This window comes from Symphalangus syndactylus, chromosome 12 (assembly GCF_028878055.3).
Source record: "Symphalangus syndactylus isolate Jambi chromosome 12, NHGRI_mSymSyn1-v2.1_pri, whole genome shotgun sequence".
Classification (NCBI taxonomy): Eukaryota; Metazoa; Chordata; class Mammalia; order Primates; family Hylobatidae; genus Symphalangus; species Symphalangus syndactylus.
Genome location: NC_072441.2, coordinates 134,283,670 through 134,297,867, shown reverse-complemented (window position 1 = coordinate 134,297,867; position 14,198 = coordinate 134,283,670). Strand labels below are relative to the sequence as shown.

The window sequence follows — 14,198 nt, the reverse complement described above, 5'->3', positions numbered from 1 at the left end:
CATCTTGTCCTATGCTTAGGAAGGCTGATTCATATGGCCGGCATCCAAGCATTCTCCTGGGCTTTGGTTTCTGCTTGGGTTCCAACAATAGGAGGATATTATGGATTGAATTCTATTCCTCTCCTCTCCCTCAAATTCACATGTTAAAGTCTTTTTTTTTTTTTTTTTGGCCGGGTGTGGTGGCACACACCTGAAATCCCAGCTACTTGGGAGGCTGAGGCACAAGAATGAATTGAAACTGGGAGGCAGAGGTTGCAGTGAGCCAAGACCACACCACAAAAAAAGACTTTTGTCTTTTTTTTTTGAGACAGGGTCTTCACTCTGTCACCCAGGCTGGAATGCAATGGTGTGGTCACGGCTCACTGCAGCCTCAAACTCTTGGTCTCAAGCCATCCTCCCACCTCAGCCTCCCAAGTAGCTGGGACTACTGGAATTACAGGTGTGCACCGCTAGCTTGGCTAATGTTTTCTGTATTTTCTTTTTGAAATGGAGTCTCACTCTGTCGCTCAGGCTGGAGTGCAGTGGCACGATCTCGGCCTACTGCAAGCTCCGCCTCCCGGGTTCACGCCATTCTCCTGCCTCAGCCTCCTGAGTAGCTGAGACTACAGGCGCCCGCCACCACGCCTGGCTAATTTTTTTATATATTTTTCGTAGGACGGGGTTTCACCATGTTAGCCAGGATGGTCTCTATCTCCTGACCCCGTGATCTGCCCTCCTCAGCCTCCCAAAGTGCTGGGATTACAGGCGTGAGCCACCGCGCAGGCCTGTTTTCTGTATTTTTTTTTCAGATACGTTCATATATATATCACCTTTTCAAGGCTATTTCCATCCAGAATAACCTTGGTTTGCCAGGGCCAATAGAAAGAAGTCACAAAATCGCCTTTAGTCAAATTTGTGTGTTTGCTTTCTTCTATAATTCCAATACCTCCACCATCAACGACTTGAGATAGCTGCCAAGGTGTTATTATATAATCAGTGCCAGTGTCTTCATTCATTCTACAACGAAGGCTGTCACTTCACACTTGGAAGGTTGCACAGCGGCCAGGCAGAGGCGCTCCTCACTTCCCAGATGATGGGCGGCCGGGCAGAGGCGCTCCTCACTTCCCAGACGGGGTGGCGGTCGGGCAGAGGCACTCCTCACTTCCCAGACGGGGCAGCCGGGCAGAGGCGCTCCTCACTTTCCAGATGGGGCGGCCGGGCAGAGGGGCTCCTCACATCCCAGACGATGGGCGGCCAGGCAGAGACGCTCCTCACTTCCTAGACGGGGTGGCGGCCGGGCAGAGGCTGTAATCTTAGCACTTTGGGGGGCCAAGGCAGGCGGCTGGGAGGTGGAGGTTGTAGCGAGCCGAGACCACGCCACTGCACTCCAGCCTGGGCAACATTGAGCACTGAGTGAGCGAGGCTCCGTCTGTAATCCCAGCACTTCGGGAGGCCGAGGTGGGCAGATCACTCGAGGTCAGGAGTTGGAGACCAGCCTGGCCAACACGGTGAAACCCCGCCTCCACCAAAAACACAAAAACCAGCCAGGCGTGGTGGTGTGCGCCTGCAATCCCAGGTACTCCGCAGGCCGAGGCAGGAGAATCATGGGAGCCCGAGGCAGGGAGGCTGCAGTGAGCCGAGATTACACTGCCGCACTCCAGCCTGGGTAAGAGAGGGAGGCCGTCCCTAAAGGGAAGGAAGGAGGGAAGGAGGGAGGGAAGGAAGGAGGGAAGGAAGGAGGGAAGGAAGGAAAGAAGGAAGGAAGGAAGGAGGGAAGGAAGGAAGGAAGGAAGGGCTCTGTATTTTTTTAGAGACAAGGTGATACTGTGTTGCCCAGACTGGTCCCAAACTCATAGGCTCAAGCAATCCTCTGGCCTTGGCCTTCCAAAGTGCTGGGATTACAAGTGTAAGCCACCACACTCAGCCAGAAGTCTTAACTCCCAGTACTTCAAATATGACCTTATTAGGAAATAGGGTCACTGCAGATATAATTAGTTAAGATGAGGTCAGCGCCCTAATTCAATATGATTGGTATTCTTATAAAAAGAGAAAATTAGACACATATACACATAGAAAGAAAGCCAAGTGAAGATGAAGGCAGAGAACAGGGCGATTCTTCTATAAATCAAGGAATAACAAAGATTGCTGGCAAACCACCACCAGAAGCCAGGGGAGAGGCATGGAACAGATTCTTCCTCACAGTTCTCACACAACTCTCATGACACCTTGATCTGGAACTTCCAACCTCCAGAATTGTGAGACAACCAATTTCTGTCATTTAAGCCAGTTTGTGGTACATTTAAGCCAGTTTGTGGTACTTTGTTACAGTAACTCTAGCAAACGAATACAGAGGATATCAGGGGATGGGCTTACACAAGTGGCCTATACCTGCCAGCTTCCTGTTCTCCCTATTTCATTCTTTCTGCAACTCCTCCAAAATGGATCTCAAGCACCCACTTTCCTGATCCTGTTCTCTCCAAAGTCATCGGTGATTTGATTTTCAATGGCCAAATCTGACCCTTTCTGTCATCATTCCACTTGACTACATATATTAGAGTATCTCCCACTTCAAGATCCATGTCTGGATAATTTCCATTGCCTTCCTTCATTCATTTATTATTATTATTATTTTGAGACAAAGTCTCCCTCTGTCACCCAGGCTAGAGTGCAGTGGCGCAATGTCGCTCACTACAACCTCCGCCTCCCAGGTTCGAGCGATTCCCCTGCCTCAGCCTCCCGAGTAGCTGGAATTACAGGCATGCACCACCACACCTGCTAATTTTGTACTTTTAGTAGAGACAGGGTTTCGCCACATTGGCCTGACTAGTCTTGAACTACTGACCTCAAGTGATCTGCCCGTCTCGGCCTCCCAAAGTGATGGGATTACAGGAGTGAACCACCACACCTGGCCCAAATCCTTTATTTTTAAATGTACAAATTCCCTGAGGCTATACCCTTTATCCTTCTCTACAGCTACCACCAGAAGTTGCAAATTATTGCCATATTCCCCCTCTCAGATGTTTTATTTGATCCTTCCCTACACAGAAACCCCACAGGTACCACAATGCCTAGCAGATGAAGTCCAAAGTCTTTAGGTTAACATTTAAGACCCTGACCAACTTGACATGAGGTAACCTTTTCTATGTTTTCTGGGAACTCCCCACCTCTAACCTAAGCATATCCAATTCCTTATTTTCCAAGGTAATTGGAAATAGAGAATGCAAAGGCTTCAAGTCAAAGATAATAACATTATCTGTCAGCATCGGAGTGGAATTTAGGCTAATGATTGAAAATGATTTTTCCAGCCTCTTTCTGGGACAGTATAGCGTATTGTTAAGATTGCAGGGATTAGTCAGATAGTTTGAATCCTGGGCTCCCCTACTTATTATTGGCTGCATGCCTTTGGGCAAGTTTCTAATCTTTCTGACCCAGTTTCTTTTTTCTGTAAAGGGAAGATAGAGTATCTATCTGCCTTATGGGATTAAGGATTGAACTCGATAATGTATGTAAACTTTTTTTTTTTTTTCCGAGACAGAGTCTCGCTCTGTTGCCCAGGCTGGAGTGCAGTGGCGCGATCTCGGCTCACTGCAAGCTCCGCCTCCCGGGTTCACGCCATTCTCCTGCCTCAGCCTCTCGAGTAGCTGGAACTACAGGCGCCCGCCGCCCCCCCGCCCCCCGGCTAATTTTTTGTATTTTTAGTAGAGACGGGGTTTCACCCTGTTAGCCAGGATGGTCTCGATCTTCTGACCTCGTGATCTGCCTGCCTCGGCCTCCCAAAGTGCTGGGATTACAAGCGTGAGCCACCGCGCCTGGCCTGTAAACTGTTTTAACACAGTAGTTAGATGGTCCATAAATGGTACCATTATTATTTTTATGATTGCTGCTCCACCTTTGAGCACATTCATACAATTCACTCAAGTCGTTATTAGAGCACTAGATTGAGTGGGACTCAGACCTGGATTCCCACAAACTTCTTTGTATGACCTCGGGCGCATCCCTTCCCTGGGCCTCCGTTTCTCCATCTGTAAAATATGGATTTGTTGTCGGGGTGGGGAGGGTGCACCACGCACAGGTTAGACTAATGGATCTCTAAGGTCCTCACATCTTTAAAGCCCCAAGGGGGTAAGCCACAGTGCCTCCTGTAGGGTAGTCTAAGCTTATCTTCCAGATAGGCAGGTTTGAATACCGATCCTTCTTCTTGACCTTAAGGAATTCATTCACCTTTTTCAACCTCATTTCCCTGTTTGTAAAACAACATCAAACGAGACAAACACACGTTACTTCCTTTCTAGCAGGGTTCCCACCCGGCGCCAAGCAAAAGTGGAATGTACCCTAAGTAGCTCTGGCCTTCCTCCTGCTCCCAAGCTTCCCAATTCCGTCCCCTGCCACGCTGCCGCCCGCGGCTCTCCTTCCCCTTCTAGGAACGGCTCAAGCGCCTTGGGCACGCCATCGGGTTCTGCACCGAGTTCTGCATCATAAATACGACCCTCGTGTAGGATTTAAGTGTGAACTTCTGCAGGTTCTCGGACCCTGAAGCACCCGGGGCCAGACATTCCGAGCTCGCGGCGGTAGAGGGGACGCAGAAGGGCGAACCGAGACGACTCGAGGACGCTGAGGCAGCGCAGGCCCCACCCGGCCCCACCCGGCCCCACCCGGCCCCGGCCGGCTTTCCGGCGATAGTCCTCCGGTGCCGGCTCCCAGCCTCTCTCGCACCCTTCAAATCGCGCTCCGCGGCTAGACTCTCGTGATAGCTGAGACTTGCCCCGGAAGGCCCGCCCCCTGCGCCGGAGAGGCCAATGGGCGAGGGCAACGGTTGCGACGGTTGGGTTTTGAAGGAGCCAATAGGCGCTCGGAGCGGAGAGTTTAAGAGGCGTAAGCCAGGCGTGTTAAAGCCGGTCGGAACTGCTCCGGAGGGCACGGTGTGAGGCGGCGGAGCTGAGCCGAGGTGGGGCCGAGCCGGGGTGGGGCCGTGGCCGGGGGAAGGGGGTGCTAGGCCGGAAGGGGCTGCAGCCGAGGGTGGCCCTGATTGTGTGGCCGGCCAGGAGCGAAGGGGTCCCATGCTGTCCCCTGAGCACCGTCGCCTCCTTTCCTCCAGGGCTCCGTAGGCACCAACTGCAAGGACCCCTCCCCCTGCGGGCGCTCCCATGGCACAGTTCGCGTTCGAGAGTGACCTGCACTCGCTGCTTCAGCTGGATGCACCCATCCCCAATGCACCCCCTGCGCGCTGGCAGCGCAAAGCCAAGGAAGCCGCAGGGCCGGCCCCCTCACCCATGCGGGCTGCCAACCGATCCCACAGCGCCGGCAGGACTCCGGGCCGAACTCCTGGTCAGTGAGGTGCCAAAGGGACTGAGTGAGAGCAGCCTTCATACTTTCTTCCCGGGGAGCCTGGTCAGACTGTCTTCTCTTTCTCCGCCCCAGGCAAATCCAGTTCCAAGGTTCAGACCACTCCTAGCAAACCTGGCGGTGACCGCTATATCCCCCTTCGCAGTGCTGCCCAGATGGAGGTGGCCAGCTTCCTCCTGAGCAAGGAGAACCAGCCTGAAAACAGCCAGACGCCCACCAAGAAGGTATGTGTCCCAGAGGGGCTTAAGGCACGGGACCTGACTGTTCTTTGGATAATACCATCTTGCCTCTCCACTACCCTTTATGCCAGGAACATCAGAAAGCCTGGGCTTTGAACCTGAACGGTTTTGATGTAGAGGAAGCCAAGATCCTTCGGCTCAGTGGAAAACCACAAAATGCGCCAGAGGGTAAGACCCGAAGTTCCTGGTTCCTGGAGGGAGGTGTCAGTTCATCTCCAGGGCTGAGCACAGATATCTGTCTGCTCTTCCTATCTAAGATTGAGGGCAAGGGAGGTGTTGATTTTCCCAGCGTCTAGACTCACTCCGTTGCCACAGGTTACCAGAACAGACTGAAAGTACTCTACAGCCAAAAGGCCACTCCTGGCTCCAGTCGGAAGACCTGCCGTTACATTCCTTCCCTGCCAGACCGTATCCTGGATGCGCCTGAAATCCGAAATGACTATTGTAAGTGCATCCTTATCCTCGCCTCATGGATGGAGAAAGAGGGCCTGGGACCACACAAACAAGGAAGCTCATGCTCTTCTCTCCGCCTCTGACAGACCTGAACCTTGTGGATTGGAGCTCTGGGAATGTACTGGCCGTGGCACTGGACAACAGTGTTTACCTGTGGAGCGCAAGCTCTGGTGACATCCTGCAGCTTTTGCAAATGGAGCAGCCTGGGGAATATGTATCCTCTGTGGCCTGGATCAAAGAGGGCAACTACTTGGCTGTGGGCACCAGCAGTGCTGAGGTGCAGGTGAGACGTGTCCTGTGCTGTCATTCTCACCAGTCCCAATGGGCTTGCACAGCTGGAGGATATTAATGCCAAGTCCCAATCTCTGATCCTAGTGGGCTTCTCTCTCTAGCTATGGGATGTGCAGCAGCAGAAACGGCTTCGAAATATGACCAGTCACTCTGCCCGAGTGGGCTCCCTAAGCTGGAACAGCTATATCCTGTCCAGGTCAGTGGTTTTTGTTGGTCTATGGTAGTCTGATATTTGCCCACCCTACCCTTGACTGTACACCCCTGAACTGAACCAGCTCTGGCTTGCTTGCATTTGGTGCTGCCACAGAACCTGATTCCCTTCTTTCCTCCTCCAGTGGTTCACGTTCTGGCCACATCCACCACCATGATGTTCGGGTAGCAGAACACCATGTGGCCACACTGAGTGGCCACAGCCAGGAAGTGTGTGGGCTGCGCTGGGCCCCAGATGGACGACATTTGGCCAGTGGTGGCAATGATAACTTGGTCAATGTGTGGCCTAGTGCTCCTGGAGAGGGTGGCTGGGCTCCTCTGCAGACATTCACCCAGCATCAAGGGGCTGTCAAGGTGAGTAGGGTTGGGCTGAAGCCTCTGCAGACCCTCACCTATAACCTGGGGACTGTTAAGGGGAGAAGGGATGGTAGGATTGGACTGGGTTAATTTGTGACCCCTAGAGCTCCTTGTCTAGCTCTAGTACCTGCTGACCCCACCTTTATTCCATCTAGGCCGTAGCATGGTGTCCCTGGCAGTCCAATGTACTGGCAACAGGAGGGGGCACCAGTGATCGACACATTCGCATCTGGAACGTGTGCTCTGGGGCCTGTCTGAGTGCCGTGGATGCCCATTCCCAGGTAATCTTTTGCCTGTTCCTGCCTCTCCCACATGCATTCTTACTGGGCAACTACATTCACTCCAATGGCTTCACCAACTCTATGCTCTGGTGATTCCCAAACTTCTAACTCAGCTCTCACTCTTGAGCTTCATTTCCAACAGTCTGTGGCTATCTCCAATCCTATGTCCTATAGGCACCACCACCTTGATCTGTCCCAAATTAACCTTGTCACTTCCCCTTTCCTTCCTGAAATGTGTTCCTTCCTGTCTCACATTGCTTTGGAATGGCAGAACCTGCTCAGAAATCTGAAAAACCTCCTAGAATTTTTCATCCTCCTCACCAGGATCTATCAGTTTTACCTCAAAATATCATTGACATCTGTCCCCTCCCCTCAACCTCATCCTTCCAAGTGGAGGCCCACTACAATGGCTTCCTCATTGGTGTCAAGCATTCTTTGTTATCTCCTGCAATGCATCCTCCATGCTGTCGTCTGTTATACTGTACTGTCCTTAAACCTGTGATGGCTTCCCATCACTTATGGCATATAATCCAAATCCATTAGAAAGATACTTGAGGCTGTCTCCTTCCACTCCCCCCACATTCAGCCTTCACTGTAGATATGGACTCTAGAGCCAGATGGCCCAAGTTAAAATTCTGGCTCTGCCATCTACTAAACTTGAATGTGACCTTTGGCAACCTATTGAACTTCCTTCTGATTGATTCCTCATCTATACAATGGATAATGCAGATGCTCCCTGATTTAAGTCCCAGTAAACCACTGTAAAATTAAAAAATGGTTATGTCAGGGAGTGTCTTTAATTTGCCTCTGAAGGAACTTTTGTATGGACCGTGATCATTCAACTCTGAGTCTGGAGCATGTGGCAGGGTGCCTAACACTAGAATGGGCTCAGTTCTGATATAAGTAGCCTTGGCTATGTGTCATGCCCACACCAGCTCCTCTCCACAGGTGTGCTCCATCCTCTGGTCTCCCCACTACAAGGAGCTCATCTCAGGCCATGGCTTTGCACAGAACCAGCTAGTTATTTGGAAGTACCCAACCATGGCCAAGGTGGCTGAACTCAAAGGTAAGTGGCTAGGTGAAAAGCTGGACATAAAAGGCCACATAATATATGACTGAAATGTCCAGAATAGGCAAATCCAGAGGAAAAAAAACATTAATGGTTGCCAGGGGCTGAGGAGAGATGGTAATGGGAAGTGTTGAAAATGTCTTAGTTTTATCAGTTGTACAATTTTGTGAATATACTAAAAACCACTAAACTGTACACTTTAAAAGGATGCATTTTATGGCGTGTGAATTATATCTCAGTAACACCATTGAGAAAAAGGGAGGAGGCCAGGTGTGGTGGCTCACGCTTGTAATCCCAGCACTTTGGGAGGCCGAGGGCAGATCATGAGGTCAGGAGATAGAGACAATCCTGGCTAACACGGTGAAACCCTGTCTCTACTAAAAAATACAAAAAATTAGCCAGGCGTGGTGGCGAGTGCCTGTAGTCCCAGCTACTCGGGAGGCTGAGGCAGGAAAATGGCGTGAACCCGGGAGGCGGAGCTTGCAGTGAGCCGAGATCGCACCACTGCACTCCAGACTGGGTGACAGAGCAAGTCTCAAAAAACAAAAAGGCCGGTGGCCCAGTGCCTCCTTTATGGGAGGGCTATGGCCGCATCAGCATTCGTATGTACTGTTCTCATTTGCTCCAGGTCACACATCCCGGGTCCTGAGTCTGACCATGAGCCCAGATGGGGCCACAGTGGCATCCGCAGCAGCAGATGAGACCCTGAGGCTATGGCGCTGTTTTGAGTTGGACCCTGCGAGGCGGCGGGAGCGGGAGAAGGCCAGTGCAGCCAAAAGCAGCCTCATCCACCAAGGCATCCGCTGAAGACCAACCCATCACCTCAGTTGTTTTTTATTTTTCTAATAAAGTCATGTCTCCCTTCATGTTTTCTTTTTTTTAATCTGTTTCAGCTAATGCCTTTCTTCTTTCATGACCCATGTCCCAGCAGCCTTCCTAGGGGCTCTACTCTACTGGGATCAGAGAGCTAGATATGTCCTGTGGGAGCCTGGACCATCCATCCCTTTTGTTTGTGGACAGGGCTAAGCATGTTGTGTTCCCCCACCTCCTCCATTCACATATGTATACACACAGCCTCTGTGGTTTCCTGTCACTTTTAATTAAGACACAAGTGAGTAAGCAGCCTCCACAGGCTGTATTCCCAGGCCCCCGCCCACCCTGACCTTTGGCCCAGAAGCTACTGCTTCAGTGTGTGGGGTGGAGAAGTGAGACTGGGTCCACAGTGACATTATTGCTGACCTCTTCTGTGTGAGGAAAAAGGCCACGAGACCCTTGTGGGGCCAGCCCTGAGTGCTCCTCTCCCAAGTTTAAGGCAGGGAGGGGGAAATAACTGTACAGCCCTTTTAGCCCCCAGCTCTGGAGTGGCAAACAGCAATGAGGCCACATCCCTGGAGCTGCCCGGGGGAAGTGGGTGCGGAACCAAAGCCATGGTCCCTGTAGAGCAGCTGTGGGGAGGGGAGGGCCAGTCCCCTGCTCAGTCCTGACCACATAAGCCTTGGTCACAGGTGTAGGTGGAGAGGGCACTGACGGACGCTGCCCAAGGTGCAGTCCTGAGGCACTTAGGTGGGCGCCTATCTAGGCCATGCTTCTCAGTTGGCCTTGACCTTGGCAATACCTGGAGCTCCATTTTGCTGAAGTGCACGGGGCAGCCGCTTGCCCTTGGTATAAGAGTGATACCAGAAGTTGGAGAACAGCACGAAGAAGATGGTGCCATACATCCAGATGAGGTGAATAATGACTGGGTACTGGTAGTTACAGCTGGACATAAAGTAGTACTGGGAGATGTGCAGTGAGACCAGGACAAACTGGATCTAGGACAGAGAAAGACCAGGGTCAGAGGGAATAGTGAGAGGACTAGAGGGAAAGAGAGGGTAGAGAAAGAGACAAACGTTGAGTAGGGAGAGACGGGGTCAAAGGTGAGACAGACTGGATAAAGGCAGGATCCAGGCTAGGAATGTGGGGGGATGGTTACAGGTAAGTCAGGCCAAGCCCCTCACCAGCTGAATGGCTGTCATGTGCTTTTTCCACCAAAGGTAGGGTTGTGCCACAGGGCCAAAGGCAGACAATCCGTAGTACAGGTACATTATGACATGCACAGAAGAGTTTATCATGGCATGGAAAGAGCCCATTCCTCCTGTAAGTGGACAATAAGACAGGGTCAGCAGAGTCCAGCCTCTGGTGCCCACCCTTTCCCATAGTGGCCTTCACCACTCACCCGGGGCAATCTTTACCCCCCACCACCAGCTCCAGGGAAGCACAGAGTGATGGAAGACATGTAGGAAGGTCACCTGCCCGTCTTTCTTTCGGAGAATAAAGATCACCTGAGAGAAGAGTGAGGGAAGGGGATTCAGAACCTGGGCTTCTCCACCTCATTCTCCCCCCAAGTTCTCACATCTCATATAACTACTCACTGTGTCCATCAGCTCAATGAACTTGGAGAAGAGGAAGAGCCAGGCCACCCGAACCATCTGCAAGAAGTTGGGATAGCCTTAGGACCTCATACACTATTCTAAGAGCCTCCCTAAACTGGGCCTTGAGCACAGGCCCCAAACTGGTCCTATCTACCAGGTTGCTTATGACCTAGCCCCAGCCCCTACTTACCCTAAGTGCCTCAGGGCTGTTGGAATAGTCCACAGGGTCACAGCGCCAGGTATAGGTGCTCAGCCAGCCCGACATCAGGAACTAGGAAGGGATGTGGATTAGACCTCCCTTCCCAGCCATCCCTCCCCTTTGCTAGCTGAGGACATGGATCTGAACCTCTCTGGAAAGGAGAAATGCCATGCTCTGGCTCTATGGCCTGCTCCTTATCCTGCTGACAGAAATTAAAGCCCGGCATCCCAGGGGCCCACCTCATAGACAATGTAGAGGGAGAGTGCCACCAGTGAGAAGTTGTAGACAATCATGAAGCCACGGAGCTGGAAGGGCTTCCGATTAGCCATGATGCGAGGCCCAAGTGAGAGAACGAAGTACACGTAGGTCAGGAGGATGGAGGTCATTAGCAAGGGGGACCCCATCAGAGGGTAGCCCTGGATCCGGGGATCTATGAATAAGGGTCAAAGGAATCAGGAAGAGTCACAGGATTCGAAGGGTCTTCATTCGAAGGGTCTACAGACATGAGGTCAGGTCACAGGGTCAAGGGGTTCATAGGAACCCTCCATTAGAAGACAGCCCTAGATCCAGGGATCCCGGGAAAGAAGGGAGGAAAGGGCTGGTGGATAGCATCTTACCTCCGTGCTTCATCATCTCTTGGTACAAGTTCACAACAGCCTCCATCCTGGCTAAGGACTCTGGGGAGGTACAGAGGGCGGATGTCAGACAGAGCCCACTGCACACCCCCATCCCACAGAGATAAGACACAGAACCAGACAAGACAACTCCCAATGCCTCATTGCAGAAAGGACAGAACAGTGAAAGGAAGGAATTACTGGGAACTAGGGGGAGGAGGCAGTTTAGTTGAGGCATCTGCTCCCCAAACATCCTGCCTGCCTGGGAAGAGCTGTTCCACCTTTCCTCTCCACACCTTACTCTCCTCTCCTCTCCACAGTTTTACTTCCTGGCCTCCCTTCCCCTCTTCCTCCACAAGATAACTCTCAATTCCAGGTCTCTTACTGGAGAGTCTTACCTTCTCACCAACAGGGAGCTCTTGAATTCCGTCTCCCTTCCTCACCCGAGTCCCTCACCTCCCCAGCTCTGGGTCTTTCTTCTCTCTAGGGATTTTCCCCTTCAATCTCTCCTCTCCTGCCCTCTCCTCTTCCCATCCCTCTGGACCCTTCCTGGAACTCTCTTCTCCCCAGGGTCCCTCCTGTCCCTGCCAGGACTCTCACCTCCCTGGGCCCTTCTGTCCCTCCAGAACCTTATCCTGGGATTCCTCCTTGCCTGTGCTGGGACACTTATCTCCCTACGTTTCTCCTCTGCCTTCCCTGGGGCTCTCACCTCCAGCCTCTCCTCTCCAGCGCTCTCCTCTCTCCTCTGGCAGAGCCCTTCCTCTCCTGGAGCCTGGCTCTTTCAGACTCCTGCCCCGGCGGCTCCACCTGTCTGACTAGATCTGGCAGCAGCCCCGCCCTCTGCCCGCCCCCGCTGTACTGTGCAGGGGGTGGAGGGTGGGTCTGGGCCACAGGTCAGTGCCTGGGGGAGCAGGACCCACCAGGATTGGGAAAGCCAAGTAAAGCCCCAGACTCACCACCCATCCACCCACGTGGGACCAGCCTGGCGACCTAAGGTCCTAGATTCTGAGCCAGAAACCTCCTCCGACCCCAGCCCCAGCCCCAACCCTCTCCCAAAGCACTGCTGAAAATCCACACCCAGCATCCTCTCCTAAGCCGGCCATAACTGCTCAGTTTGTCCTACTTCAGAATGGGTACAATCACTCTTCCCTTCCTGGGAAGGGCAGGGAAGCCAGTGGCATGTGAAGGGGTTGGGGAGTGGGGCAGGTCGCAGGAATCTTCCCCTCTCTCAGGGAGGGGCCCCGTTGGGCTAGGCCCCCTCCCCCTCAGGGCCTGAAGGAACGTCGGGGGAAGGCTCCCAGGGACACAAAAGCCTCTGGCCAGACCCAGGAGAGCATGGTACTGACAGTCCCTGAGGGACAAGGCATTCTTGGAACAGAGCAGGGCCCAGGGCAGCAGGTGCCCCAGACTCCCTGCTTCCAGAGAAGCACCTGTGCAGGTGCCAAGTGAAGAGGCGCATCTCTGACACCTCCCCGCCCCGCACACCCCTCACCTCCAGGAGGCCCGGCTTCTTTAGGCCCACGGTGGTCAGGCCCCAAGCCTGCGGTCCACACCCACCTCTCACCCAGCTCTCCACCCCCAACGGCGAAGGCACCACGCCGAGGGCTGGCACACACGTCTCCTGCCTGACACACCACGCAACACCTCCGTGGGCTGACACGCATGGCTCCCGGCCCTCACGCAGCTCGGCCACCGCCCAGGTACACGCACGGGCTCACCCGCGGGGCCACTCACACACGTGTGCGCGCTGCCTGGCCACGCTCGGATCCCCTCCTTACTTGCTCCCCCACCATCGGGCTTGCTGGCCGCCCATCGCCGGCAGGGCCCAGACCGAGGAGAGGGCGCCAACACCGGTTCCTCCCCGACACATGGGAGCCAGCCAGCCTGTTATCTCTCAACCACCAGCCCCCAAGATCAACCCACACACCCAGCAGGCCAGGAGGGACCAAGGCTCCTGGGAGGACCTCTCCCCAAGCTGCAGGAAAATCTGGGTGTGTCCCTCGTCGGGGACCTCAGCCCGTCCCTTCCTTCCTTTAAGATGGATGGAAGGGAAAAGGAGCCTGGCAAAGTTAGGGTAGCGGGGGGAGGGAGGGGAGAGGAGGAGGGAGACGGGTAAATGCAGGGGTGGTGGAGGAAAGCCCGGGTGTAGGCAAATGGGGGCCAGAGACGGGGGTGTGGGGGAGGGAGGGTGCTGGCAAGGCCCGGCCCCAGGGAGCTGGGACCTCCCACCCACTGGCCCGGGGAACAGCCTCGCCCACAGCCTGGGCAGGGCAAGGCAGGGCAGGGCTGGGCCGAGCTGGGCCGGGCTGGCCAGGCAGGGGGCGCCGGCACGTGGAGAGCCCGTGGAAGGTCCAGACTCACCCGTAGGGGCCAGGCGGGCAACGGCGGAGCGCTCGGAGGGAGCAGGGCCAGAGAGAAGTCCCCGGGGCCAGCCTGCCTGCCTGCCACTTCCTCATCTGCTGGGCCGACTTTCTGTCACCAGAGGGGGAGGGGCGGGACGCGCGGGGGGCGCCCGCTGATTGGGCGGCCGGCGGGGCCGGAGGCCGGCAGCGCAGGCTCGGCCGGGGCGGGGGCAGGGGCGGGCCGCCGGGTCCCAGCAGGAAGCGCCGCGGCCCGGGCTCCCCACCCCTTCCCTCGCCGCCCGGGCCCGCCCTGGCCAGTTGCAGCGGCCTGGCCACTCGGGAGCACGCCGTCTCTTCCCGACGTGCAGCCCGGGGCCCGGCCCTGTCCCCGGGTGACTGCTCCCCGGCAG

General features: G+C 54.4%; 2 protein-coding genes across 8 annotated transcripts; one reads left to right on the top strand and one right to left on the bottom strand.

The window, feature by feature from the left end:
- The first annotated feature begins 3,510 nt into the window (after positions 1–3,510).
- On the top strand, positions 3,511–9,088 carry CDC20 (cell division cycle 20). 3 transcript variants are annotated; one of them, XM_055255515.2, is made up of 11 exons: positions 3,511–4,898; positions 5,075–5,304; positions 5,398–5,546; positions 5,633–5,729; positions 5,877–6,005; positions 6,101–6,297; positions 6,407–6,501; positions 6,641–6,869; positions 7,028–7,153; positions 8,102–8,219; positions 8,851–9,088. In XM_055255515.2, exons 2-11 carry the CDS (start codon positions 5,124–5,126, stop codon positions 9,027–9,029), a joined length of 1,500 nt encoding a protein of 499 aa, XP_055111490.1. In that variant the 5' UTR covers positions 3,511–4,898; positions 5,075–5,123; the 3' UTR covers positions 9,030–9,088. The 3 variants fall into 3 exon arrangements, with proteins under 3 accessions (XP_055111490.1, XP_063483750.1, XP_063483751.1); XM_063627680.1 differs by having other exon boundaries at positions 3,511–4,924; XM_063627681.1 differs by having other exon boundaries at positions 3,511–4,940.
- Positions 9,089–9,300: 212 nt separating this feature from the next.
- Positions 9,301–13,939, bottom strand: ELOVL1 (ELOVL fatty acid elongase 1). 5 transcript variants are annotated; one of them, XM_055255520.2, is made up of 8 exons: positions 13,808–13,938; positions 11,450–11,509; positions 11,072–11,262; positions 10,824–10,904; positions 10,634–10,690; positions 10,438–10,543; positions 10,220–10,356; positions 9,301–10,033 (listed from the first exon to the last, which is right to left on the bottom strand). In XM_055255520.2, the coding sequence occupies exons 2-8, from the start codon at positions 11,493–11,495 to the stop codon at positions 9,812–9,814; spliced, it is 840 nt and encodes a 279-aa protein (XP_055111495.1). In that variant the 5' UTR covers positions 11,496–11,509; positions 13,808–13,938; the 3' UTR covers positions 9,301–9,811. The 5 variants fall into 5 exon arrangements, with proteins under 5 accessions (XP_055111495.1, XP_063483816.1, XP_063483815.1 ...); XM_063627746.1 differs by lacking the exon at positions 13,808–13,938 and adding an exon at positions 13,374–13,801; XM_063627745.1 differs by lacking the exon at positions 13,808–13,938 and adding an exon at positions 12,156–13,365.
- Positions 13,940–14,198: the final 259 nt, after the last annotated feature.

What these genes read in the sequence shown, in the direction of transcription:
- CDC20 (XM_055255515.2), top strand. Translation starts at nt 5,124, where the DNA reads ATGGCACAGTTCGCGTTCGAGAGTGACCTGCACTCGCTGCTTCAGCTG. An exon ending in GACTCCGGGCCGAACTCCTG is followed by an intron (nt 5,305 to 5,397) that starts GTCAGTGAGGTG and finishes TCTCCGCCCCAG; the next exon opens with GCAAATCCAGTTCCAAGGTT. An exon ending in ACCACAAAATGCGCCAGAGG is followed by an intron (nt 5,730 to 5,876) that starts GTAAGACCCGAA and finishes CCGTTGCCACAG; the next exon opens with GTTACCAGAACAGACTGAAA.
- ELOVL1 (XM_055255520.2), bottom strand. Translation starts at nt 11,495, where the DNA reads ATGGAGGCTGTTGTGAACTTGTACCAAGAGATGATGAAGCACGGAG. An exon ending in AGAGATGATGAAGCACGGAG is followed by an intron (nt 11,263 to 11,449) that starts GTAAGATGCTAT and finishes CCTTATTCATAG; the next exon opens with ATCCCCGGATCCAGGGCTAC. An exon ending in TCATTGAGCTGATGGACACA is followed by an intron (nt 10,544 to 10,633) that starts GTGAGTAGTTAT and finishes CTCTTCTCTCAG; the next exon opens with GTGATCTTTATTCTCCGAAA.